This window comes from Manacus vitellinus, unplaced genomic scaffold (assembly GCF_001715985.3).
Source record: "Manacus vitellinus isolate BGI_N305 unplaced genomic scaffold, ASM171598v3 scaffold_12_pilon, whole genome shotgun sequence".
In the NCBI taxonomy this organism is placed as follows: Eukaryota; Metazoa; Chordata; class Aves; order Passeriformes; family Pipridae; genus Manacus; species Manacus vitellinus.
Genome location: NW_021938949.1, coordinates 7,159,924 through 7,186,809, shown reverse-complemented (window position 1 = coordinate 7,186,809; position 26,886 = coordinate 7,159,924). Strand labels below are relative to the sequence as shown.

General features: G+C 40.0%; 1 protein-coding gene across 1 annotated transcript in view; it reads left to right on the top strand.

The window, feature by feature from the left end:
* The first annotated feature begins 687 nt into the window (after positions 1–687).
* The window catches only part of SDK1 (sidekick cell adhesion molecule 1), a 388,490-nt gene continuing 362,291 nt past the window's right edge, over positions 688–26,886 (top strand). The window contains exon 1 of the mRNA XM_018067288.2: positions 688–1,414. Coding sequence (XP_017922777.1) covers positions 955–1,414 — 460 coding nt within the window. The 5' untranslated portion in view covers positions 688–954. The remainder of the gene's footprint in view (positions 1,415–26,886) is intronic.

Sequence of the window (26,886 nt, the reverse complement as noted above, 5' to 3'; positions counted from 1 at the left end):
CGCCGCTGCCGCTGTTGTGATCGCGCTTTCCCCCTTGTGTTTACAGCGCCTGTGAGCGAGAGACGCTCGGAGGAAGAACCACCAGGATCCCTGGGCTGCATCAGCACGGAGGGCTCAGCAGAGCCGGGAAGGATTTCACCTTGTTGCTGTTTGTTTCGGGAGATTTTCGCTCCCCCCCCGCCCCGGACACTGTCCAGCTGAGCGTTTGTTTCCTTGCTGCGTCCGCAGGAGGCCTGAAAAAAAAAAAAAAAGCGCTTTTCCATGTTAAGAGGTGATTTTTCTCGTGGTCTCCCTGCGAGGAAGAGAGCAGCACCAGCCTCCGAGAAGGGAGACGGGATCAACTGAGGTTTTCCCTACCTCCGGCTGAACGTGAGAGTTCAAGTGACACCGGCACTGGCCTGTGGCCGACTGACTGCACGGCGAGCTGGAATCACAGCCAGAGCTGCTCAATTTACCTGCTCGAGGACCCTTCAAACCCTTCTGTTGACGGTAGAGATTTGTATCCCAAGGAAAATCGGATTAATATAAACTATGCAGAGCTTTGCGGGGATATCTGGAGACTACTCTGTCTGCATGGCTAATCTTGAAATTGTCTGAAATAAATCCTCAGCGCGAGGAATAACGAGATACTTTCAATTAGTTTTTTTTTCCTTGACGCTTTTTTTTTTTTCCCTTCTGCGAGAATTTAACACTTCCATTGGAGGGTTTTTACAGGAGAATGGGACACATGCTGGAAAACTCACCACGCTTCATAAAAATCACGGGGGTAACAGTTTCCATCAGCGTTGCGGTATGAAAGGTTCTCGATGGATTGTCTGCTGGTGGCTACGATGGATCAGTCTTTCCCTGTTCCTGTTTGCGATGTGCTGAAGGATCCGGATTTAGTGAAATACTGACGCCTATAAACTTACTCCCTCTCTGCTGAAGGCATCGGATGTGACAGTGCAGAGAAACATGTGTTTCACATTTCTGACTGGTTGTTTTGGTGCAATCAATACCTCCACGAGAAACATTGACTTAGGTGGCGACTGTCATAGCGGGAGGCACACGGAGTGCAGCTCTCGGCTTGCAGGCACAGCGAGCACAAATCAAAGAGCCCGCCGTTCCTGGGAAGCGGGGGCTTCGCTTCCCCCCAGACTGCGGGGCAGAGGCTCCCGACCCACCCCGGGGAGCCCGGCCCGGCGGTGCGGAATGAGCAATGACCAAAGCGCTGTCAGGAGTGGCGGGCAGTCGGATCCGATGGGGATCAGTGAGGCAATAGCGGTTGAAAGAAAGGTGGATCGCGAAATTATTGCCCGAAGGAATAGCAGGCGAGGCGGAATGATGATAAAGTTAAACTTCTGTTTCATCTTCTGTCGGGGATGGTGGGCGTTTCTGTTGCTTCAGCTCCACATGTTGCAAGCACTGGCACAAGGTAGGGCTAGAGACATTTTTGTTTATAGAAATGCTGCATCTGCCTTTTAGGAGGAAGGGAATCTCGCTGGGGTACAGAGAAACCCTTTGACTTTTATCCTTATCAGAGGTAAACTGCAGAATTCTCACTGAGCTGATTTCATGTAGGAATGGTCTTTTCTTAAACACAATCGTTTCTTTATGGAACAGGGATTTGCAAACTGTACCTACATGTTTCTCTCCCTTTCTCGTCCTATCCTTCCCCTATCCCAACCTCCCACAGAGAATCAAAAGCCCCATCGGCAGCAAACCTGCTTTTATTATTTGCTTAAATACATCCGTGCTGTTCTTTCAGGCAGCAAAAGAGTTAACTGCTGGTTGTGTCTGTGAGTGTGTGTGTCTGTGTGTGTGTGTTTGAAACGCTGTGCACCGAGATAAGTTATTAGGAGAAGGGGAGTCATAAATCCTCCGACTAGAACTGAATCGGGCATGTAAAAGGAATTCTTTAAACATATGAGCACTATTCTATGTGAACCTCGGTCTCGGCACTGTTCATTTCTTTTGGATTGCCAAGTAACATTTAGCCGAGACAAAAACTGCAATTGATTCGTATCTGAGCATTTCCACATCAGAGATCCTTGCAGTCAAATGAGTCACTTGTAAACGAAGGGTCAGAGTCGACCAATAGACTCTAAATATCAAGTGTCAGTCACTTTGCATGTAAATTCCCCTCTCGAAAAAAAAATCGCCAAATGTAGCCTAATTCTTAATAATCCTTTGAGAGAGTAAACAATAAATGGCAGGCAGAAGCATTACAGTTGGCTGCGCCAAATAACACGCTGAACAAACGCAGCTTTCACTTTCTTTGCTGGGCTGAGTTTTATTGCTGGGAGCATTGTCTGGCTGAAGTGGTGTGTGCTGGACAATGCAGGGCTGTGTCGTGTGGGACCAGGAGCTGGTTATTAAAAGCGGAAGTTAATACCCCATGAAGGGGAATGGGCTTTGTGTTTTAGTTCTTTGTTTTCAAGTATTTCATAGGGAACAACGGTGCATTCAGTTTTAATAACTGGATGGGGCTCGTGTGTTGAGGAAGAGGGGTTGGAAGCCAAGTCTGCTGTAGTTTGTGTGCTCAGGGTTTACTGCTGCATCCTCCAAAAGTTTGGAGCCGCAGGATACAGAAGAGATTTAATCCAGTGTTTTATATGGACTCCACCCTCATAAACCTTTCTCAGTGCTTTGTTTATGCTGTCATTGCTATTCCCAAATTACCTCTGCTGAGGCCTGCAAGCCCTAACAGAGTACTGTTATCCCGAAACAAGCCATACCTGACATAATTATCTCTGCAATTTTAGATTCACGTCACTTTTTGTGTTTTTCTTTTGGTAGTTGTTGTTGATAGATGCCAGTATGATGCTTCATTTTTGAAGGTAAATGCTGATGATTCTTGGTATTTACATTAAAAATGAAAAAAAAATATTAAAAGATAGTTTTAAGTGCCAGTGATTCGGAAATCAGATGCCATATAAAAACAGTTTTCTATGGTTTAGTAGTAAACTGGTCATGTAGTTGAATTAAAAAGTGAACTGAAACTTTTGTTTAGCACACAGTATAGAATAATTTTTCAATTGCATCTTCCAGATTACTCAGCATTTGCAGTACTATCAATTTCAGCTACTGTGTATCTCAGGGAGGTATGAGGTGTTTACAAACTATCCTAAAGAAAAGTCCTAACACCAAGTTAGTTTTACCCATCAATATTTAAGAGGGGGAGGGGAAGTGAACAGAATAAGATACATTATTTCTGAGAAATATTGGTGAAGATAAAAGTATGGAGTTTAGAAGACATGAACAATGCAAAATAAAACTATTTTAGTTTTTATATAATGCAGAATATACAAATTATAGTTAATCCTCTTAAGAATTCTTTCACATATAAACCACCATGGAGGTCTTGATGCAGAGGGCTTCTATCTGGTTTCACAAAATTTGTTTTAATTTATAACTTACGGTTCTTTTAGCAGTCTGAATTCTAATGGATTCTAAGACATTCATCATTTTTATGCAAAAATTTACTTTAGAGAGAAGATGACAGTTTTTATAAAAGTCCTTCATGAAAATGGAAATTCTGCTACAGCCACAGAAGTTTCTAATGGAATGATGTGGTCATATGCATGAGAGAATTACATGACTTCAATCTTTTTATATGATAAAAAAATGAACATTTTAAATATATGGGCCATGGCTATTTTGAATGAATCATATTACTGTGCTATAACCAGCTAATGTTTCTAAAATAACTATTTCAGCATTAAAGGAGTAAGAAATATTTCAGGCGTACTGAAATGCAGGCTCTCATATGAAGCAGATTAGATAAATTGGTTGAGATTAAGTATCTTCTCCTGTAAGGTGAATGGAAGAAAAGAGTTTCAACTGCAACAGGTTGGTTGACTATTCTCTGAACTTCAGTGATCATGCAAGTGAAAGCTGATCTAGAGGCGAACTGTAAATAAAACCACTCTTAAATTCATTTTGTACTTAGCTCTTCAGCTTTGCTGTCTTCTGTAGTCGTGTTACATAAATCAATATAAAAATTTATTTGATTTCTTTTTCCTTTCCAAAGCGAATTTAATTAGCATGAAACATACAGTGGTTTGTTGTCGTGAGTAATAAAGGATTCTCTTCAAACCTTGGGATTGTTAGTGCTGACCTTCTCCCTGTGGGAGTGACTTCCTGGGTGGAAGAGATGTGGAGATGACAAAGGCTGTGGCCTGTTCCATGTGCACAGCTGGGAATGGTGCTCCCAGACCTGGCCCCTCGGACTGAGGGTGTGTCCCACCCCACTCACTGCCCTGCCCCGTCTCTGAACAGGGGCTTCTCAGGAGAACGAACCTGTGAGAGTCCCAAAACTGTTGCACATCTCTTTGTTTACTCAGCTCTTTGTGCCTCCTGGCCTCTGCCATCGGCCCTCTCTTCATGGCATTTTTGTTAAATTTGAGCTTGAGATGCTAGTTAGCCTCAAGCCATTGTGTGTCATCGAAAAATGATGAGATGCTAATGGGTAATCACCGTAATTATCAAATTAGAATTTGCGAGGTGATGGTACAAGTGAATCATTTGGACATGGTAACTGACTCCTGTACTTGGAGGAACATCATCATCCCACATCATCATCCCACGGAGACGTCTGGCCCATGGTCTGCATGCCTGGGCAGAGTCCTGGGAGCACACAGAGCCCTCGCAGGGCTGGAATTTATGCTTTATGTATGAGATTAACAAACACTGATGCCTACTGAGCTACAAAATGTTTACTAAACTACTGGAATATTTGTATGGAAATAGAAAAAGTCTGCTTATTTAAATAGGTTGGAAGTTGCTAGAGGCTGCTCTACATGCATCTTAATGGATTTAAGTACCTTCCCAATGCCTGTCTTTTGTTGAGGAATGAAAGAATACTTAGAAAATATATTTCTCTGGATTGATGGCTGTTGTTCAGAAAGATTTTGAAATAGATAAAAGCAGTGCAAAGCTTTAAGCTTCTCCAGCTGGAGCCTGGTATCTTTAAATATTAAGAAAGAGAAGCTTGTCGGATTTATCTTAGCATAACAGCAATGGAAGTGTAATCTTTTTATGCTGCTTAATCAAATCTGTAATTCAGAATTCTGCACATACCTGAATATACATTTAAGGTGGTATCGATACCAATGGCTTTGACAGAAACCATGTCATGGTAAATAGATGAAAATGTTTCCAGGGCCCAACTTTTTTAATTCAAATATTTGATCTGGTGTATTGTAATTATGCTGAGCGTAAGAAGCGTTTTCAAGCAAATTTCAAACTGCATTAGGTGCAGAGATGATAAAGAACTTGCACAGAGTATTTGGTTGTTGGAAGAGATGGAGAGATGGCGAAATGTGAGGGCAATACTTATTAGGAAGTAAAAAGTGTTCTGAATTAAATGTAGAATGAAGCATTTCTAATTCCAGAGGCTTCCGTTACTGTTTATTGGAAACTTATTATTTTGTATTGGATTCACCTCTCGTGTTTCCTTTCTTTAGATGAGCGTTTTGTGTTAGTTTTTGAGCAGGCAATTTTTCTTGTGTATGTAATTATAATAATTATCAAATTGATTTGGCAGAGCAGAGACAAGCCCAGTCTAAATAGCAACGGGGTGGAGAGAGTTGGAGTTTTCTGTGGCCGGATCCTGTGACTTCTCAGTGTCTCTAGTGTGGTAACTCTTGGTTTGCTTGATATGTTTATGTTTTGCTGGAAAATTACGTATTCTCAAGACTTCCCAAAGCAAGTTCAAAGAGATGTGAGTATTTATCTGTGAACATTTTAAATGCAGTGTTTGAGAGGGTTTCTCCAGGGTGCAGTGGAAAGGTGCTGTCAGAGCTGAAGGGAAGCTGTAAATGAGAGATGGTTATCAACGCTGCTTCTGTGCTTTACCAGGAGGTCCTTAGACTGGGAACAACCTGGGTTTGGAGAGAGAGGCTGTGGCAGTTGTGCTGTGTGCCGTTCACATCACTTGAGAGGAACAGCAGGCAAATCTGTGTCCACGGCTCGTAGTCCTTGAAAGGTTGTTCTGGAAGGTTCTGTCACCTCTCTGCACAGTCATGTATTTTGGATAACAGAGGCAAATATTGTCTAATATTCTAATGGTTGATTAAACAAACCATAGAAATATTAATAAACAATCTTAAAGTGGATTATTAGGAAGCTGTTAAGTGGAGGGCTTGGGCTTTTGTATGACTCAGAGACATTTTTTTATTGTCTTACTGTTCCCCCACAGATGTACAAGTCTGAAACATTTTCTTGATTCAAAGACAAGGTTTTCATGCATTTATGAACTTTTTATACAGCTTTACCTGAACATCACATTCTGAATGGACTAGTTATTTGGTTCACTGGGACCTTTTTGCTGTAATGAATCTGTGGACTGACTAGAGGCAATTAGACTCCTCATGGAGCAAAATCTTGTTCATGCTGAGTTCATTACAGAAATAGACCTTTCTTCCTCCCTCTGCATATGTACATACATAATATGTATTTAAACAGTTTTTAAGGAACAAATTGATGATTTGTTGGTATCTTCAAAATTGTGTTTTCTTGAAGTTTTATAAGTAGGATAATTTTTATAAGATGTGTGCAGAGATTATAAGATGCCAGAACTAAGGTAAGTTTTGCATCTTTAATGTACATTCTTTATGCATGTGCACTATGATCAAGTTTAAATTGATACTTCCTATTTTACTGTCTATGTCAGAACTAGAGACTGAATACTGCTCACTGATTAGTTTTTCAGTAGTTTGTTTTCTTGTCAGTGCTTGGCTCCATCTTTCATTTGCTTCAAATCTTTTAAATTCAGCACAAGAAGACTTTTGTGTGAACTAAAGGAAGAACTGTTAGCAGCTATAGCGTGGCATTGGATTAGTCTACTTACAGTTATTACAGCTGGAAAGCAAGTAATTGGTGAGATTTGGGTTCTATTTCTGACTATCAAGTGAGTATTTTCTAGTGAATAAAGACTCTTCGCTCCACGTGCCTCAAAGACAACCCTTCACCATCCATTCAGCTCATGCAGAACAGAAATATCACTCCATGAAAGGTCTGTTCCCAAAGAAGTTGGGCTTTCTGGAGTTATATCTGCCCACACAGTTAAGTAAAACTTTCCAACTCCTTTACAGATGTGGTCTTTGAAACATCACAGCCCTGGAGATTCCAAGAGATGCTGTAGGAACTAGTTCATGTAGCACTTGCAGGTCTGAGTTCAAGGGGTGACATGGCTGAAAAGTGGAGAGCCTTTTATTTTAATGTGCAGAATAACTTAATTACCTTTAAACATTTATGAGTGGTCTTGTAGGATCTCCTCATTATACAGATTCTTAACTTCTGGACATACATGGCATTTGTATATGGTATCTTGAGTATATAGTATTTTAGGTTTACTAAGAGCTATTTTTTGTTCTGTCCTTTCTATGAGAAATAACAAAGCTGTTACCAGAATATATACTAGTCTGTTGCTAATCATATGTTTTATCTGTGGAATGTCCCTGAAGTGTAATATAAACGGCACCCTCACTAATATTAAAAGTTTAGATCTAAGCTTTTTAAGGGAAGTGTTTTTAAAGTTAATTTTCAGCTGTTGAGCTCCCTGAACTGGCTCAGCCTGGGGTCACACCAGCATCAGGGACAATGCAAAGGAGGTGATGGGAGTCATGGCCGGGGGCATGACCCTGCCAACCATCTCAGATCGGTTCAGATTGTTGGAGAATTTTCCAACTCTGACAAAACACAAGGGAATGTGCACTGCCTGACTTCTTACAAATATGTGGAGGCTGCTGTTCCTGGGTAGAAAATAGGTTAGGGGGGGTGGTTTAGAAGACTTAACTTTTTTTTTTTCCTTTGAAAGAACCTTTCAGTGAGTTTCTCCCTCTGTCAGGTGGAGTCTTCCTGACCTGAGCATGTAAGGTAAGTGTTAAAGTTGAGCAATGTGAATATTCCCTTTAATCCCCTGATCCCTCAGTTCTGTAGCTGATAATAGGAATTTCTAAAAAAAAAAAAAGAACTTTGTAACTAAAGTTGCAAATTTCTCTGGTATTACTTCTTAATGTTTCTATCTAATACACAGATTCAGCAGGTAAAAAGGGTGGTGTGAGCTCCAACAGCTCTGACTAAAGGAAGTCTTTAACACCACTTTGTACAAAATGTGGAATTGGATTGTACAATCTTACATCACACCATCCAGATAATTTCTGAAGTGTCATTTTTGATAAACAATAAAGCATTTGTTGTTTTTATGCAGATAACTCGATTCCTTAATCCTGTTTTTCACATTTCCATGCTCTGTTGCGGCAGCCTGAAGAGAAAGTTGATTCTGGGAGATAAATCATTGTCCCTTAAGTCTCTTTAAACCACTTTATGGTCTTTTAAGCTATAAGCCATATATTTTTCTAATAAACTCCTAGGTCTAACATGTTATCTAAAAAATAATTTGTTCAGTACAGCCCTCTCAGACCAGAAAGTAGAGAATAATGATACATAGCCTAAGTATGTGTTGCCAAAATGGTCCTACATTGATTCCAGACTGAAATTGAAGTTTGTTACTCATTATTACACAAAGAATCAGAAGATCTGGTAGACGTTGCTTTCATCCTCAGATTCATATTTGTCAGACTCTGTATATTTATTAGCCCAGAATGTTGTGGCTTTGATATGTGGTTTTGGCATTGAGTTCATAGGAAATCAGCTCTTTAGCAATCCTGCCTTTTAAGGGAAGGCGCTAAGAAAACAATGGAACTTTAGTGCAAATATTTCAAATGTTTAAACACTTAAGAAAAATGCATTTTGTCAAACGGGTACTGCTTTCTCACCCAATATTTATGTTAAACACAGACTCAGTACTAACACCATCTTTGCTGCCTTCCTTGCACGTTGAGGAATGAACGTCCCTTGTTTCTTATTTCTTACCTGTCAAGAAGTGCAAAGGCCAGTCATGACTAAATACTTCTGAAATAACTGAATGGGGTGTGATGACTGGAAAAGAAATATACAGTGCTGTGCCATACTTGCAGTTCAAAGATAACACATTTATCATAACATGGAACACACGGCAAGTGAACAGTGCTGTAGTACTGAGGTGGTGGGAGGAGGGAATGGGAATTCTCCATCAGTGTTTCTAAATGTGTGTACTGAGAAGTGTCATTTTAAGTCTTGTTGAATCTGTGAGCACAGAGGCACAACAGACTTTTCTTGCAGATTGTTTGTGACTCTTCTCTTTCCTTCAGGATCAAGAGGTTGAATAAACTTAGATTCTGATGTATTGTGCTAACAGAACGTTGCAAACCAGCACCCTTGTGCTTTCTTCCTGTCATTTAGGAGAAACTCTTTGGCACTTCTGTTTTATCCTATGATGCACAGAAGAAGTTTTCCAGTAGCTTAGCTGTTAATGCCCTGGCAATGGTGTTGTCCATGGTGAAGACTGACCCATTGTTGCTGGGGGTGTCCATCTGTGTGTCTCACTCTTGTCCCCAATTTGCCTTATCCTGTTGTCCCAGGGTGACAGAGCCTCTCCCACAACGTGCTTCTGCTCTGTGGTCAGGGCTCCCACTTGCTGTTGTAATGCAAGTAATGCCTACTCTTGGTGAAGTGGTGAAGGAACACCTTAAAACCTCTGATTCTCCATGGGAAATGTGGAACAGATTCCATCCTTATCCTCTGACTGGACACGGAGTAGCTTTTCTAGGACACTTGCACTGTGTTAAGCAGGGCTTGTATTGTGCTGGGGGCCTTGTTCAGAACAGATGAGCAGGAAGATTGTTTAATGGTAGATTATCCCAGCATTTTGTTTTTTAAATGTTAGATAAGACTGAGGCAAGAGATCAAGAATAGTAATTCCTGTGTTCCACCTTTTGCTATTTTTATTGCCATGAAGAAGTTAGATTTGTTTTTGAAAATGGGAGTACCTGAAATTATTTTTAAAAACCATTTGAGTACATGGCACTTCAAATGCCAGATTTTAAGGTAAATTTATCAACTAATTTCCCATTTCTCTTCAGAATTTGTTTTGTTACAAACAGTTAGCTACTTATGAGCAACTTTGGATGTGTCTTAAAGAAAAATATGTGGATTATTCTTAAATTATTTTCCTACGTTGGCATTTGCAACCATAATTTTCTAAACTATCATATTTTAACTAGAAAGAATATTGTTTTCCTTTAATCTTACACTTCTGTTTTAAAGTTCTGTGTTATCTTCTCTCTTGGAACTAGTATTCAAGATTCTTAGCTTTTAAGAACTATTGAGAGGTCAGTGGGGTTTTTTTATCCTCTTGAAAATAATACATATTTTATATAGTAACTTAATGAAATTTATATTCTGAGAGAAGGTGTTTCCTATTCACAGAGCCTGATCATGCTAGTGCTCCTAATCCAGAGAACAAGGCTAAAATTTCACTTTTAGGTGTTCCTGTTCATGGAAATGGGAGAATAGGTCAATTGACTCTACCTTAATTCAGTTACAAAATAGGCCAGTGATGCTATTGTTTAATGAAATCATCAACAGAAAAATTTCAAGTTACTCTCAGGATGAATCTCCCATTTATCCACAAGTCTGAAGCAGCAATGAATAAGAAAGCAAGATCAGTGTTTTGAAAACTTCTCTTGAAGTCGTTTATGTAGTACCTAACATCTTTATTTCAAGTTCCTCGGTACTAGTGTTGATAGCAATCTTACTCAGATTTAATTAATTATATGTGATTTATTATTAGCATTTAATGGGTCAAATATTTATGCATATTTTTCTGACTCTTCAGTTGAGAATTCTGAGTTAATGGCACTCATGTCAAACTCAAAAGTTTTAAGTGCTGGTAATTTAACGTTACATTCACTATGTAAATGCAACATAATTAAAATGATGCCTTGTCAATCCCACTCAGGTTTCTTGTGAGTATAATTTTCAGCTTTTGTACACTGGATGTGGCTGTGCCTTGTGTTACCCAAATATATATTTTATACCCACTATAGAACAAACAAACAGTGGAGCAGGCAGTTAGAAAAGACAGGATGGCTCTGCAGTTGGACCATCCTGATCCCACGGGCAGAGATGGATACTTTTCATCCATCCCATTGACAAATGAGATCAAAGCTTTTATGTTGTCTGTAAAAAATGAAGGGCTGAGTAATTTTGGATTTTCACACTTAATGTGAACAAATGTTCTTACATGTAAGAACAAATCTTAAAAAAAGATTCTTAATGTTCTGAGTGTCTTTCTGTAGAGCTGCTGGACTTTATAAATACTGATAAACCAACTTTTGTGCAAATGTTCACTAGAGTGGAGTAAGTGTTAGCTGTCACTTTATTAAAATTAATGGCATAATTACTCATGTTTACTTGGAATTCATTGCAGCATGAAGTGATTAGGCATTAGTGCTTTGGTGAATTATGGCATATTGCACATTTTTTATAACCAATTAGTGAGTGTTGGTCTTGGGCACGTGCAGTGCACCTCGTTGTCACTCATCTCATTAACAACCATATCTGTATGTTTACCAGAAGAGTTCTCTTGGAACTTTCAACATGTGACAAAGACAGTGGAGACACAGATATATAACCCAGGAAAGACAGAAAATACTTGCTGAAAATACAAGACCAGAGCTAGTGCTGTTCTGAGGACATGACTGCCTTGACTGAAAAGCTCCCAACACCAGTACTAGAGTTGCCAGATATGGATTTCTCATAATTCAGTCAAATCTTAACATTCTGAGTGAAAGGCAAATGTCGACTTTATACATGTTTGCAGCTCTCAGTCACTTTTCCAGGCATCCAGGAGTCTCAGCTGTCTTGAAATTCTGGAGAAATGTCTCCATGCTGAAAAAGCTGTGTGTTTGCCTGCTTGTTTCGGTGCTGCATCAAGGCAAAGACACAGCTATTCAGAGCTCATGTAGTAATTTGGCAAGTGGAATGTACTGTACATATGAAGAACTGTCTGTAGTGATTGATACCTTGGGGATTTTTGAAGTCTTCAGTGTGTTCAAGGCTTCTGAAGTCCTATTTCTGATGCTGGTCAGAAGTTCTTTTACCGTTCTGATTTTTGTAGGTGGAATATTTTTGTGATTTAAATGCATATATATAACTGAATTTCAGATTTCTAAGCGTAATTCGTATTTATGACTTGTTATGGTTTAAGCCCAGCTGGCAACTAAGCACCAAGCAGCCGCTCACTCTCCTCCCCCATCGGTGGGATGAGGGAGAGAATTGGAGGAGTAAAAGTGAGAAAACCCGTGGGTTGAGCTAAAGACAGTTTACCAGGTAAAGCAGAAGCTGTGTGTGCAAACAAGGCAGCACAAGGCTTTCATTCCCCTCGTCCCCTGCCCGGCAGGTGCTCGGCCATCCCCAACCCTGCAGGGCTCCCTCAAGCTGAACAGGGGCTTGGGAAGGCAAATGCCATCACATGTCCTCCCCTTCCTTCTTCTTCTCCAGCTTTATGTGCTGAGCATGATCCCATATGGCCTGGAATATCCCTGGGGTCAGTTGGATCAGCTCTCCTGGCTGTGTCCCATCCCAATTCCTTGTGCAACCCCAGCCCACTCACTGGCAGGGCAGTGTGAGAAGCACAAAAGTCCTTTACTGAGTGCAAGTGCTGCTCAGCAACAACAAAATCATCTCTATATTACCATCACTTCCTTTTTTTTCAGCACAAATCCCAAACACAGTCCCATCCCATCCCAGCTACTGTGAAGAAAACTGACTCTTCCCCAGCCCAAACCAGCATGACTGCAGCTCTAAATGCATTTTCATTTGGTGCCTTGTAGATTGACTGAGAGAAACTGTATGAAGTGGCATGATCTTAAATGGAGATCTCCAATCTCATAAATCTGCATTGTGAAATGTAATCATGTTAGAGGCAGAACACTTGTGGTTTTTCAATTACTTAGTGGTGCTTTTTCATATCACTGTGTGTGAAGCAGTTCTGTCAGAAACAAAGAATTCGGCGCTTTCAGATGAACCATCTTTGAAGAAACAGCTGAAGGCAACAGGTTTCAAGCTCTTTGAAGCCTTTTCCCTTTGAGTTCTTGGTAAAGGATGGTCTGTCATAACTATTGGTCACTTTTTAAGTGTTCTTTTAAATTTGTGGGGAAGAAAAAATCAAGTGCAGCATTACATATTCACGTATCACAGAGAGGTTTTATATTTTATAGCTTGCAAAAGTTACCAACTTAATTACAGTGAACCCTATAGTGACCTTCTAAACTAGTATAATAAAAAGGGAGGTTAAGATTTGTATGACTTGGTTAAATATAACTGAGGTAATTATACTAATATAATAACATGATGTATAAAACCAGGTGATTTTATTTTTAGCCTATATTCTGTAAAGTTTATATGTTAGAAACATTCTCTGACGTGGTGATTTACACTTTAAACAGTTCTGAAGGGTAAGCTTTCAACATTTGTATTGCTGTTACAAGATTCTTAATAGTTTTCCTTTAGACATTTAAAAGCTTTAAAAGCTTGTGTTGGGATGGTTTTAAAACTTTTTTGGTAGAAGAACTGACATGTGTAGTAGGTTTGTTAATAAGTACTGCTGAAGTTATACAGAGTCATTCCAATGAATTTCTTCAATGTCAGTGTGCAAACTACTCTCCTGTTCTTTCTGTCACTCTGATCTATTTTTTTTTTTTGAACCTGAGTAAATGTGAGGAATTTTGTGTGTGAAAAAGGATGTTCTGCAGCAGGTTTCAGGAACTGAAAAATTAGTCTGTCCCCTCACTCAGATTGGTAATGGAAGTAATACACTATCCAGGTAAAAAGTCAGTTGAAAATAAGGATTTTATGATGAAATACTTGGCTTTGGGGATATGTAGCTTCCATAGCAGTTCTTAATAAAGCCAAGGAGTCCCATGGTTTGGTTTTTAGTTTTGCGGGTTGCTTTTTTTGTTGATTTTTTTGGGGGGCTGTTAGGGGGTTTTTTTATGTCATATCTTGACTCCACATAAGAGGTTTAAGAAAATAAACAGAATCAGGTTGGTGGAAAGCTCAAAACCGTGAAAGTTTTTTTAAACAGAAATTTTATTTGAACCAGAAGACAAGACATGAGACTGTATCTTTATGTATATAGTAAGCAAAACAACTGTAGTGCATTTTGACTAATGTTGCTGACCAAGTTGCACAGAGCAATGTGATGGCTCCCCAACTTAATAAAAGAAAACCATAATCCAGAGTCTTCTACTGAAGTATGTGTGAGCTAGTTAAAAAAATTAGATATTTTTTCCAAGTCTTAAGTCTTGCTATTTGCTTATGAAGGTATTCTAGACAGAAACAGCAGCAGTGAATTGTGGGTTGCATTTTACTGTATTTGGCTGTTGCAGATGTGTAGATCTCCAAATTTTAAAAAGGTTGTATTTGTTCTAAGCTCTGGCCTTTCCTTTAACTAGATCCAAAGGAAAGAAGGATATGTGTTCTTAATAACACAATTATTTAGAGTTATACAGCTTTTAGATGATTCCAAAAAAATGCAAATAAGTAAATTAAAAGGATTTCCTCTAGTTGTTGTGATTTTAAAAATCACTAATAGAATTCAAGATACTTTATTTCCTTATGTATCCTCTTTCTTTCTGTAGAAACCCCTTTCTATAAAAACCAGCATCCCATATTCCCAGAGCTTTCCCTTACCCCTGCTCCTTTTGTTTTTTTTTTTCCCTGCCTTTAGTTGGTTTTTTCTGGTGGTGTTGGGTTGTTTTTTTATTTCTTTTGTAGCCGGTGCAGGGACTTTGGTGAGCAGAAAGGACGTCCCGGGTGGGAAAAAACAGAGATACTGCAGAAATGGCTTTTCCCACACTGCAAGATGAAGGATCTGAGTTCTTATCTGTAAATTCCTGATACTGTCCATCTGGGCAGAGAACAGAATACAAATCTCACAACTGTGAGGTACAGGGGAAAAAAAGTTCAAAAGGCAAAGCAGCTGAAAGCCGAGGGCTCTGGCAGAGGTTTTCTCAGAGCAGGTCTCTAGGGCTCAGAGGGGGAGAGCTCTGCTGGAATCCTGAGCCCCCTGCAGTTGTCCCTGTCACCCTGCAGCACCTCCAGTGCCAGACAGTCCAGCCTGTTTATCTAAATGAACGTGGAACCTTTGGGATTGCATGGAAGCCACAAGTTTCTGCACATCAGACAAGGATTGCTGTTGTGATACTTAAGAGTGGCACATCCCAAAGCTTTATTTTAAAAGGGCACCTGCTTAACACATACCATAGCCTGGGTCCCCTCTTTGTAACACTTCTAGTATGTAACTCTGGAGATAGGTATGAGAATTTTACTTGATTGCTGTGATTAGAATGGCAGAGGAATCCTTTGGCATTTTGGGGTCAGGTGTTAGAAAAAGGTTCTTCTTCCCCCAGAGGGTATTTGGGTACTGGAACAGGCTCCCCAGGGCAGTGGGCACAGCACCAAGGCTGACAGAGCTCCAGGAGTGTTTGGATGATCCTCTCAAGCACAGGGTGTGACTCTTGGGGATGGGCCTGAGCAGGGCTAAGAGTTGCACTCGATGGCCCTTGTGGGTCCCTTCCAACTCAGCACATCCTGTGATTCTGTGATTTATCTTCAGTGTCTTGTTCACTATTTGGCCACCTTGGATCCTCTTTCTCTTCATGCATCATCTACCAAATTGTTTATTAAGTTCAGAACAGTTAAACTCTGCAAACTCATTCAGGGCAAAATAATCGGAGCGAGTGCTGGTGAAGCACTTGCACAGTGTCAATATTGCATTGAAATTGCAAATGTCATTCATTCATTCACTTCTCCTGTCTATTTGATAGTGTGACATATTTTAAGAGAAGAAAAATAGATTTTAATTAGCATATTCCTGTATTACTGAACAGCTAATTAGGGAAATTAAAAGTACTTTCTTAGCTATGAATAGTACGTTAAAAGAACTGTGCAACAAAAATACTCTCGTAGCTGCTTTACTTCCTGGAAACCACCCGATTAATTCTATCACAGATTATTAGTGGTGCATCATAAAGTGTGATTGCTCTCAGCTGAAGTGAAAAGAATAATGAAGACAGAAGAACCAAATCTTTGAAGGTGGCCTGATCAGAGTTTACTAGAGACTTGATCATATTGGCTAGTTCATGTGGCAGTGGTAATAATAGAAAAATCTGATAGTTGCAGCTGTGGGCTTTTAAAATGAATGCCACAGTAATGGGGAAAACTGGCCTCATCATCCAAAGGAGTTTCACAGGGTTTTTTTTGGTACTTCTGATTATTGATCCAAAGTTATTTTTAGTCAGTTTTCACCTTTTGAAAACTTTGTCAGGGAATTGCAACTATTTTTTGTGATGATTGTTGTGTAAAAATTGATGTTCCTACTAGGCAAAATATGTATTTAACTAGCATACAGTTTGCTCTGACAAGCTAAATTATGTTAAATTAGGTTAGATAAATTATGTATTATCAACAAAAGCAATATAACAAAATTCATGTGGAATACATTGAAGTACATGTTAGTAGTGCATCAACTTTGTAGAGAACCATGTCTTTGGAAGGTAGACAAATATGATTCTGACTTTATGGCTGCTTTGAGAGTTAATGGCCATAATAACAATAAGCATACCTTGCTAATTTTCCACTAGTTTTGTTTTAAATAACATTTTAATTTGCATAGTGGTCATCTGCTGAAAACACGTTGCTTTTAATTGTTCATCTTCAATTCCCATTGCTTTTCAGATTTTTGAATGGGCTTTTTAAAAGTTTGAAAAGGGCTGGTTTAAAAAGTTCATCTAAATGAATTGAGATAGAAATGTGCAAAAATAGGCTCATGTCAAAAATACTGGGTTTTAGTTAGAAACTTAGAGTTCTGTGTTCAGTCTTGTCCTACATGGTTTTCAACTTGGAATGTTTTGAGCCATTCAAACAGACTGACTCCTCTGTTTTATCTTGGACAAAATGGATTATTGTTTAGAGCCTAAAATTACAGTTTGAAAGGATAAATTATTGATTGTTGGCATTTTGCAAGATATCAGATATTACTCTCTCTAAGATCTTTCTTACAAGATGGAATTTAAGTTCTTTGATCTTGTAAAAGGGAAGTAGAAAAGCATCCTTTAAGTTGATTTGGGGAAAAAATGCTTTTACAAATAAAAAGATTTTTTTCATATTTGCATTATTTAAAATGCATTTTTTTGTCTTATAAATATGCTAATCTTCATAAGCTGCTTCTGGTGTGACATATGGTATATAATTTTCAGTTCTTTGACATCAACCTTGTTACTATTAAAGAAAAATGTACACTTGGCAGGGAAAATTAATGTGTTCAATGGCAGAATACTTAGAAGACTTTTGAGAAGTGTCTGGGGTGTTCAGCTGCGTTATGAGCAGGCAGCTGCTTGAAGAGGTCTTGGAGGTTCTGTTAATTGTGTGTTTGTTCCTTTTCAGACAGCACTTCTTTGGGGCTCGTTTGGTCTGGTGGAAAAACTGCAGATAAATGCTTGTCAGTAGAAGAGCAAAGCTCAGTTAAACATATGTTTGTATTTTAAGTAGTTTTATATATATATATATATAAAAGGATATTTAGAAGTAATTGAGATTATTTTCTTATGAAGGTAGAGCTGTATCAAGAAAGAAGAAAAAAATCACAAAACAAGTTTAAAGGATTGATGGAAATGGCCCCTTAATCTGTCAGCCAAGGCTTAGCCACATATAACCACAACATTGTCTTAGGAAATGAAGGAAAATTGGATGATAAATTCAAATTTTGTAGGTTTTCACTAGTGCAGAGCCAGTGAATGAAAAGCTTGAACTAAATGAACTAAAAAAGCTTTAGGAAAACAAAAGATACTTTTGCCACCATGTTGCTGGTTTTTTTTGTTTTTTGAAATTTAACTTATTGCAGCTGTTGATCTACCTCTGCTCCCATTTTACAGGGCTCTACAGAGATAACTTCTGAGTTGAAAAGTTGACTCAGGTAACTTGTAATAATGCAGCAACAGTAGTGCAGAGCTTAATGCAGGGACACTTGGTTCAAGTGGGAAGTTCTGTGATCTTGTCCCTGCCCTCTGGGTCATGTGTACAATTTAAAGTATTTCAGCTAAGCTTACATTTTCTACTCCTTTTCTACTCTTCTCCTTTAGCATTTTCTACTCCTTGTTGATAATAACTTCTGAGAATCTCAAGTGCTCAGCTCTTCTCAGCTGTCACTAGAGCTGGATTTGTGATTTTGAACTGCCTCAAGCAGCTGTCAAAGAGTTGGGTGTAGTACATACCCATTTGTTAGGTGTTAAACGGTGGGATATGTTAAAAATAGTTGCTTTCACTTTTAAGTGCTTTCTGTTCACCTTAGAAGCATTTAAGTATTGTTACAGGTACACTTCTGCCTTCTCTTACAGACATTTTTCTCTATCTTAGGAACAAGAGAGATACTTGCTAAGCCAGGGAAAGACAGCTATGGACAGTTTGACCTGACTCTTGGTGTTAAAGGGTTCTTTGCTAGAAATTGATAATGAAGAACATTTCCCAAAAATTAATTCATTATTCTTGGTTTTGGAAGGTTGGTTTGATTATGGTTTTCATTTAGCTAAGTTCCATCCTCAGATCATTGGGCAGTGATTCCATACAATTTTATTAAAACTAATGTTTATAGGCCAAATTCAGTGTGGTACTTCAGCAAAAGCTTAATTTGAACTACATGAGAAGTGATATTATTGACAAGTCAAGCATGCTTTATCTTACTGAGTTGTATCATCATTTGTATTAAAAAAACTCTCAGTCATTTTGAGGTCTTTCTTAATGAAAAGTTTCTGCAAATTATTCTTAGCAAATGGAAACCCTCCTGTTAGCCTTGCTTGGCTTTGTTTGCTCTAGAATGTTTTTGAGGTTTTTGAGTGGTGTGTAGAATTTCTTGTACTTTTGGGCCATTAATTTTAATATTTATGCAAAAACTGTCAGCATCACTGAAGTTTTATTATGTATTTTATCTCTGTAGTCAGGGAATCTCCTTTTTTTTTGTATTGACATCTCTAGTCTGGTTTTCATTTCACACAAGTGGTCTGCATTTAGGAAGGTAAAAGCTTCAGGTGATCAGGATTAGGAGCTCTCTGGAGGAATAGACTGCAGGGGTGTGGCTGTGGCTTTCCTGTGTCTGCCTCTCTCACTGGACATGAAGATCAGGTGTCCTAAATTAGGTCCTAATTTCCTCTCCACCCACACCTTCCACCCCTGGGCCCAGGAGCTCCATTTAAGCTCAGCTCTGGGGTTCAGTCCCTGCCTGCTGGATGGATCTCAGCCCTGCATGGTGAGTGCCTTGTCTCCTGGCTGGGTCCCTGGGATGTGCTTTAGAACTTGTGTACTGCCTCTGTACCTGTTTCTTTCTGTCTCTGGCTGCTCTCCTTGGCTGTCCCTGACTTGTCTGGGATTGTCAGTGGGTTCCATTCCCAGCACCTCCCTCTGCCTGGTGTGTTGCAGGTGCTGGGGGGCTGCATCTGGGCATGGAGGGAAGCCCCTGCCTTGGGGTCACACTTGGCTCCTGGTTTGCTCTCCCTTTGGGAACAGCCAGCCCTGGCTGCTGCTGGACACTGCCTCATGTTCAGTGCCCTGTTCTAGGGTGAGCTCTGTGGTAAAGAGACTTCCTTAGTATTGGCAGTCAGTATTCCTTTTGTTGTCCTTTTCCATCAGTGGCAGGAATGGCAAACACAGCTCTCTGGCTTAGTTGCAGTTTCCTGGCATCAGCACAACCTTCCAGCTCCCCACACCTGCCTCTGAGCCCCTTGCCTTGTTGGAATCACACTCTTCCAGGCTAACTCTTCCCCACTGTCACCATAAGGCTGTGTGAGCTTTTTATGATCATCTGCTTCTTCATGACTGAATTAAATATGCTTAATTTTGAGTGTGCTTTCAGAAGATAAATTGACTAAACAACAATGATGCAGATGCTGCAATTCAGTGACTCAAAGAGAAGAAAAATGCAGGGGGGCTGGAAGGGGATTCAAAAGTTCAACAGTATTTTCTCTTAGGCTATGGCAGGATCAATCATACCGACACAATTCCTGACAGATATTTATTTAATCTGTTTTCTAAGCACTTCAGTAAGGGAGATTCCAGAGATTCCATTGTCAATCTGTTCACTATTTAACTATCCGGGCTGTAAAGACAGAATTTTCTTGAGTTCAGAGTCTAATTGCTTTTGCTGCTACCAGTACTCCAGATTGCTAGAGTAGATGGTGTTTTGGACACCTGCTATCCATAAGCCTTTTCTGTTTCAGGGGTTTGATGAGCCTATGCTGCTCGCATTGAAATTTGAAAAGAAGTGAACCGAGCTATCCTTTGTTGGTGAAGTAAACAAATATCCAAACTGTATCCTCAAGGGATTACTCAGCCAAGTTTGGGAAACCACTTGGAAAGTCATAAGAGTGCTGAGGAAGAGTTGGCAATTATGACCTTCATTAAAAAAAAAGAAAAAACCAAGCCAAACAAACCCACATGAAAACAACTTTCTGTAGGCAGTGGCACTTTTGCAGCTTTCAGTCAGGGATGGTGGTGGAGTTTTATGCTCCTTTCAAGCTTGATTCTTTCCAGTCTGATGTGTTCTCAGTTCTCATGTTTAGGTCAGAAATCTTTTAGAGATGTCTGATAAAAATTCTTTAGTTCTGAGCTTGTTTGCTCAGTATCCAACACACATCCTAGCATTCCCCCCAATATATGTTCCTTAGGGCTGCCCAGCTGGGGAGGAAACACCAATAACTGGTTCCTTAAGATAAAACTGAGATGTAAAATTCCAATTTTCAGAGCCTGAAGTCCAACTTTCTTCTTGCTTCATAGTGGTTGCATTAAGCATTGCTTTTGCAAGACTGAATGCTTGCAGTTCAGTTGGAAAGTAAATATATTTAAGTTAGAGAATGTAGGAAATTCCAGTGTTTAAGGAAATCTCACCTGTGGCTTAAGCACAGGTGCTTCCATTGCTTTGTTACCTTGACTTGTAGGGTTTGAGTTTTTTTCCCCAAGGAACTGCTACAGTTATTTAATTTGGGAGAAGGCTGTTTGGATGTGCTCATCTGCAGGGAGGAGGAGGAATTTGTATTGGGGGAGGAAAAAAGATGTTGGAGTGGGGTTTAAAAAAGCTGAAATGGAGCAAAAGAGAAGAGCAGAAGTGTAGTATTTTAGAATGGGATTTTTTTTCATTAAATAGGAGGTCATATGTTTGCCAAAGACAGCTGCTTGGAGAAGGACTGGAGCCCGCATTTCAGGACAAGCCAGGAGGTCAGAGACCCAAGGTATGAAGTTTGGAATCCTAAATTTTTGTGAACACTGCACAAGTGTAGAGGGAAAACTCAAGGGAACTAGAAATTCTTTGCTTGTTTATTCATCCTTCATTGTGTGACTTCAGTGATTCCTTTTAAACTGTGAAGCTGTTTTGTGCTTCAGTTCTCAAACCTTCTGGAGTTAGTAAGCTGGTTGTTGGACCGGGTCCAGGTTTGGAGCTCTGGGAGAGAACGGTGCCGAGGGATGTGCAGCCCGTGGGTGCCCTGAGCCCCCGAGGGGCGATGGGGCTCTGTCACCCACGGAGCTCTGCTGCTGCTACGGGTGTCGGGGAGCTTTGAAATGGGGACATGAACAGCCGGGGCAGGGACAGCTGAAGGAAACCTGAAGGTCGCGTAGGTGGAAGGTGGCGAGGCGGGGACACGCCGAGTGTCCGAGGGGGAAGAGCCCCTGGAAGGCGGGGGATGCGGGAGGCGCTGCGAGCGCTCCCCTTCCCCGGCAGAGGGAGCCAGAGCCCCGGGCGGTGGCCGCGCGGCGGGGCGGAGGCGGACCCGGACCGACCCCGGACCCCGCCAACGGGGACCCGACCCCAGACCCCCACCCGGGCCGGGCGGGGCGGGGCTACAGGCGTCCAGTTCCCCGCCGGGTCCCTTCCCCGAGGATTGAGATGTTTATTTAAATTGGCTTGTTTGATGTAGGTCATCATCTCTGTCAGCGCCTGCGGAGGGATCCAGAGCAGAGCCTGCTTTGGTCCAGCCTAAATGACCGCGGAATCCCAGGATGTGCTAAGTTGGAGGGGACCCACAAGGGTCATCGAGTCCAACCCCTGCCCCTGCACAGGACCACCCCCAAGAGTCACACCCTCTGCCCGAGAGTATCATCCAAACGCCCCTTGAGCTCTGTCAACCTTGGGGCTGTGCCCACTGCCCTGGGGAGCCTGGGCAGTGCCCAACCAGCCTCTGGGGGAAGAACCTTTTCCTGAGATCCAACCTGACCCTGCCCTGACACAGCTCCAGCCCTTCCCTGGGTGCTGTCCCTGGTCCCCCCAGAGCAGAACTCAGTGCCTGCCCCTCCTCTGCCCTTCCCGAGGAAGTTGTAACTGCAGTGAGGTCTCCCCTCAGTCTCCTCCAGCTGAACACACCAAGTGCCCTCAGCCTGTCCTGTGCTAGAACAGTCCAGGGACTTAGAGAATATTTGGAGTAATAACTGCACAGCATACAGCAAAAGTGCCTTCAGGGCATTGTGTGAGGCCATGTATGTTTAAGTTGGAAAGAAAAGGATTTTATACAGTTCAGTGTATGAGTAAGAACTTAAAATTTGAAAGAGATACCTGAAGATGATGTTTTAACATTCCTTTTCTTGTTGTGAACTGGATTTTTCTTCTCCCTTCAGTCCAAGACCGGTATAGACTAATCAAACAAATAATGCAAGGTTATCATAATCCATTTGATTTTGGTCAGAAAAACATGTTTGATTTGTGAGAAAAACGTATTTGGTTTTGCTTTCATGTTTAACCCGTTGAAGCATTTGATGAGCTAAGACTTACAGGAAGCTTTTTGGATAACTAATGGCTTGTTGGCTATCCAGTTATCTTCTCAAGAGAAAATGATCTCAGAAAATGGTCTGTACATCTCGAGGAAGGCAATATTTCATGCAAGATCCTCTACTATGTTCAATATGCAGCTGAAATCCCAGTAACATTAACAGGGTCAGGGTTTTATGGGTACTTGTCTTCTGTATTATCCTTCATAGATCTCTGACTGTCTGGAGGAAGCAGTGAAGGAGGCACAGTGCAGTTTATCTACCTGCCTAGTGGTGTCAAAGCAAGCAAAGTGTTGTACTTGGGAGTTCAACTCAATTAGTTTAAAAATAGTTTGTTACAGATAAACATCAAAGCTACAATTTTAAGAGAACTAACCATGAGAAACTGCATTTATTCTAAGTATTTCTGTTTTCCTAAATCTCTTGTGTTTCTTAAATAGTCACCAGGTAGCCAATCTGATTACTTACCTCCTGCCTTGTACTAGAATTTATCCTTTTTATTGATGTTAAATGAAGTGGTTGAATAGAAATCTCAACTTCAAAACAAATTATGAGAGTTTTTCCTTTCTGGTAAATAGAGTCTGAAGCAGGAAACTCCATGTACTTCTATTAAGTGAAAGACCTTAGCCCTCACCTACTGGAGGATGAAACAATACTTTGTGTGTGGTTGATTTGTTTTGTTAACAGCAGTAATAGATTAGTCACATCACTTTTGTGGATAAGAAGGCTGAGTAATTTAGCCTGCTGGCAGGACCCTCCCCTACAACAAGACTCATCCTGTTTTATCTATAGCAGACAGTTTAGTTTACCTTTATCTTGGTAGGGAAAATTTTTCTTCAGGTCCTCCAAGTTTGGATTTTAAGCAATTTTTTTCTGGTTTCCTAATTTCATCAGTAATTAAATTAATGTCTTGGTGTTTAGTAATTCCAGTTCAACTGGAATTACTTGCAGCACATGAGACTTCTGCTTTCTTGAAGAACTCTTTTACTCTATCTTGTAATTCTTGGTATATCTGCTTTTAAACAGGTATTTGGGAACATAATGCCCTTTGTCTTATGACCCTTCTTTCCCTTTGGTGAGGAGCTTAAGGAAGCATTTCTGTATAACTAATCCCCAGTTCTCATGTATGCAACTCTTACATTTAGGAATGTGTATTTCAGACTATAAGATGTGGAATGCTTAAGTGAACTTTTCACCTTTAAGAAGAAAATGAAATTCAGAAGCCTCAAAAGTCTTCTGTAAAAGGCAAAGTTTTTCTTAACCTTTTTAAGTAACGACATCACAGTGTTAGGAAATCTCTTGTTTTCAATAGGAGTTTTGTTGGTGTCTAACCAGAGGATTTTTCCTCTCTACCAAGAGAGAAAAGAGGAAGAAAGCCAGGGTTTGCCATCAGGTTTTTAATAATGTCTTTTTGCATTATACCTCCTTGACATACCAAAGCTAGAGATCTTCAGTGCTCTCCAGTCAGTCAGAATAGCTTTGAAAAGCAGCAGAAGGTGATTAGATTTTATGTAATATCACTTGGAACCTTAGTTGAAACTTTAATTAAAAAATTTTAACTGTTTAATGAGATTGCTCTGTTTTGCTGTGTTTAACCTAATTGTTTCTGCAGTATAACTGTGCAGCAAAAGGCCATTTTAAGCCATATGTAGCAAAATTCCTTTCATGCATTTGTTTGTCTTTGGGAACTTAGGGTATGGTGTATAGCATAGTTCTGTTCTTGTGAATCTGGAGGAGTTCCTGAGTAAAGGAAAGTTAAACAGAATTTATCAACAGGAAACTGTGTTAAGGCCACTCTTTCCATAGCTTTATACAAAATAGTCAGGCAGCCTTTCAGTGTGTCTGCCATTTAGTGGAGTCCAAGGGATTTATTTCTTTCTAGAGCTCAGGTGTGTTATTTTACATCCAGCTGTAAATGTTGTTAAGAGGACTGGTGATGTTGGAGCTCTGCCTATGGAGATTTTGCCTCCTTGACAGACAAATTGCTGCTGCACTGTGGGTAACCTGGTTTTGGTCTGTGTTTCAGTTGACAACTCAAAAAAAATTCTCCTCATAACACACAAACCTCGTGATAAGGTCGTGCTTTGTACGGATCCTTGTGGTGTGAGATTTGTCAAAGTTTAACTTGACATATCAGTGATATGGTGACTTTTGCTGCTGCTTATGAGAATTTCAAAAAGTTATCTCGGGTCTGCAGTTTCCCAGTCTGCATATTCTCATCTTTAACTTGGAAGTAGAAAGCATGAACCAGCTTTATTGGTGTTCTCAGGGAAACAATTTAGGCAAGGAAGACTTGAATATTTTTGAAATGTTACTGAATTCATTTACCTTCCCGAGTAAGGAAGGATTACTAACAGCTCTCTGGTATTCATGGTGCAAAGATGATTCACGTATTGGCATTCTGAGTTTTTATTTTATGGTACTGAAATGGATTCTCACCCTCGTGGAAGTTCTGGATAAGGTTTTTTTCTACCTTGCTTACCCTCACCCCCAGCAAATACCTCGTGTCTGCTCATGGTTGTTCCATAGAATTCAGCATCTCAGATGCATCTCATGCTCTGCTTTTTTAATCATGTCTTTTTTTAGTATCCTATTGGTGTGAGACCACTGAATAATTTGTTGTAAATCAACACTATTTTTTTAATGAAGTATACTAATTAAGAGGCTGTAAAATGGTGTGCTCTTGAATTGGGAGCTGTGACAGGTAGCAAAGCCCTATTTAGTGGGGAATTAAGACATAGGAGTTTGCCATCACCATTTTTATTTTTGTATACATTTTAAATCCAATACACTTCCTATTTTATTCCTTTTGTCCTCTAGTGGTGTTCTTTTGTGGTGGAGGCTTGGGGTTTTCTTTGTTAGAGTGAAGCTGACAGTATTAATGAAGTGCAAAAGCTAATTTGCTGTATTTTTGTGTGAATTTAGCCTGCTATCCACTCAAGTGAAGAATTAATCTTGGATATATGATGACATATAATGGTGTTGCACTTGGGATCAGTGCAGTAACATTTCTCTTATTTAATTATCATGTCAAAGGGAGGAGAGTGGTCTCCCTTTTCAGATGGTGTGGTAAGGTTATATTGTGAATTTTTCATGCATAAAAATCTGAGCTGCTGCAGGATTGAGAAATCAGAGGACAGAGCACATTGCTGGAGCAGGAAAATTAAATGTTTCAGTACAAAAACCTTCACTCGCTATTTGAAGATGGAGAAGAGCAGATAAGAGTGTTGCAACAGGAAAGATGCAGAGATGAAGATGAGAAGAAAGAGTCTGGAATAGCACAATAGCTTGTAATTAAAAGGGGAGGAAAGATTTGGTTCCTAATTCTGGGATAGTTTTCATACTGCATATTAAATTTGTGCTCACAGGAAATATCCTCTCAAAGTGGGTGGGACACTTTGTTGGATGGAGCACTAGACAGAACATCCAAGATGGAAAATTAGTGGCTAAGAACCATTTTCATACCTAATGGCTGTTTATTTTTCTGCAATTAGTAGTTGTAAGGAGGATGTTTTTATATGTACAAGCTCTTGCCATTTTTGGAAGAAGGAATTCTGCGATTCAAGCAATGGAATCAGAGTAGCTTTTTTCCTTAAACTAATGCCTCCCAACACTTAACAGGATTCAGATGGAATTAATACTCTCTATTGAGGCCCTTCAAAAACCAAATAATGCTCTGCAGTCTCTCTCTCTTGCTTTTATATATTTATTTATTCTGATTAGTCCTACTTGAAATATCCATTGTTTGGACAGCAAGGAAATAACAGGGGGAAAAATAGTTTCACTGCTGCCTTTTACATATTCAGTAGCCTTTTGACTGGATTATCTGCAGTTTTCTGAGCTGGTATTCAAAGAGAATAGCCCATTTTAGGACGTTTTGATTTCAGATACTTAAACAGATTTAAGTATTATTTCATTCTAAACTTAATTTACTTGAGAATACATGAGAGATCCTAAAGCACAAGTAGAGATGGCTTTAATACAACACAGTTGCAAGCCCTTTTCCAAATTTCTTAACCTTTACAGTCATGAGGTATCACTGGGTCATTCAGACTGAGCAGGGGAGTCATTGGTACCCTGTTTGATGGTAATTGAGAGAATAAAAACCACTGCCCAGGCCTGTGTGACAGGGGGAGTTTGAGAGCAAACCTGTGTGTCTCTGTGGGTTTGTTTTTCATGAGTCTGGAAACAATTGCTCACTGTTCAGTTTTA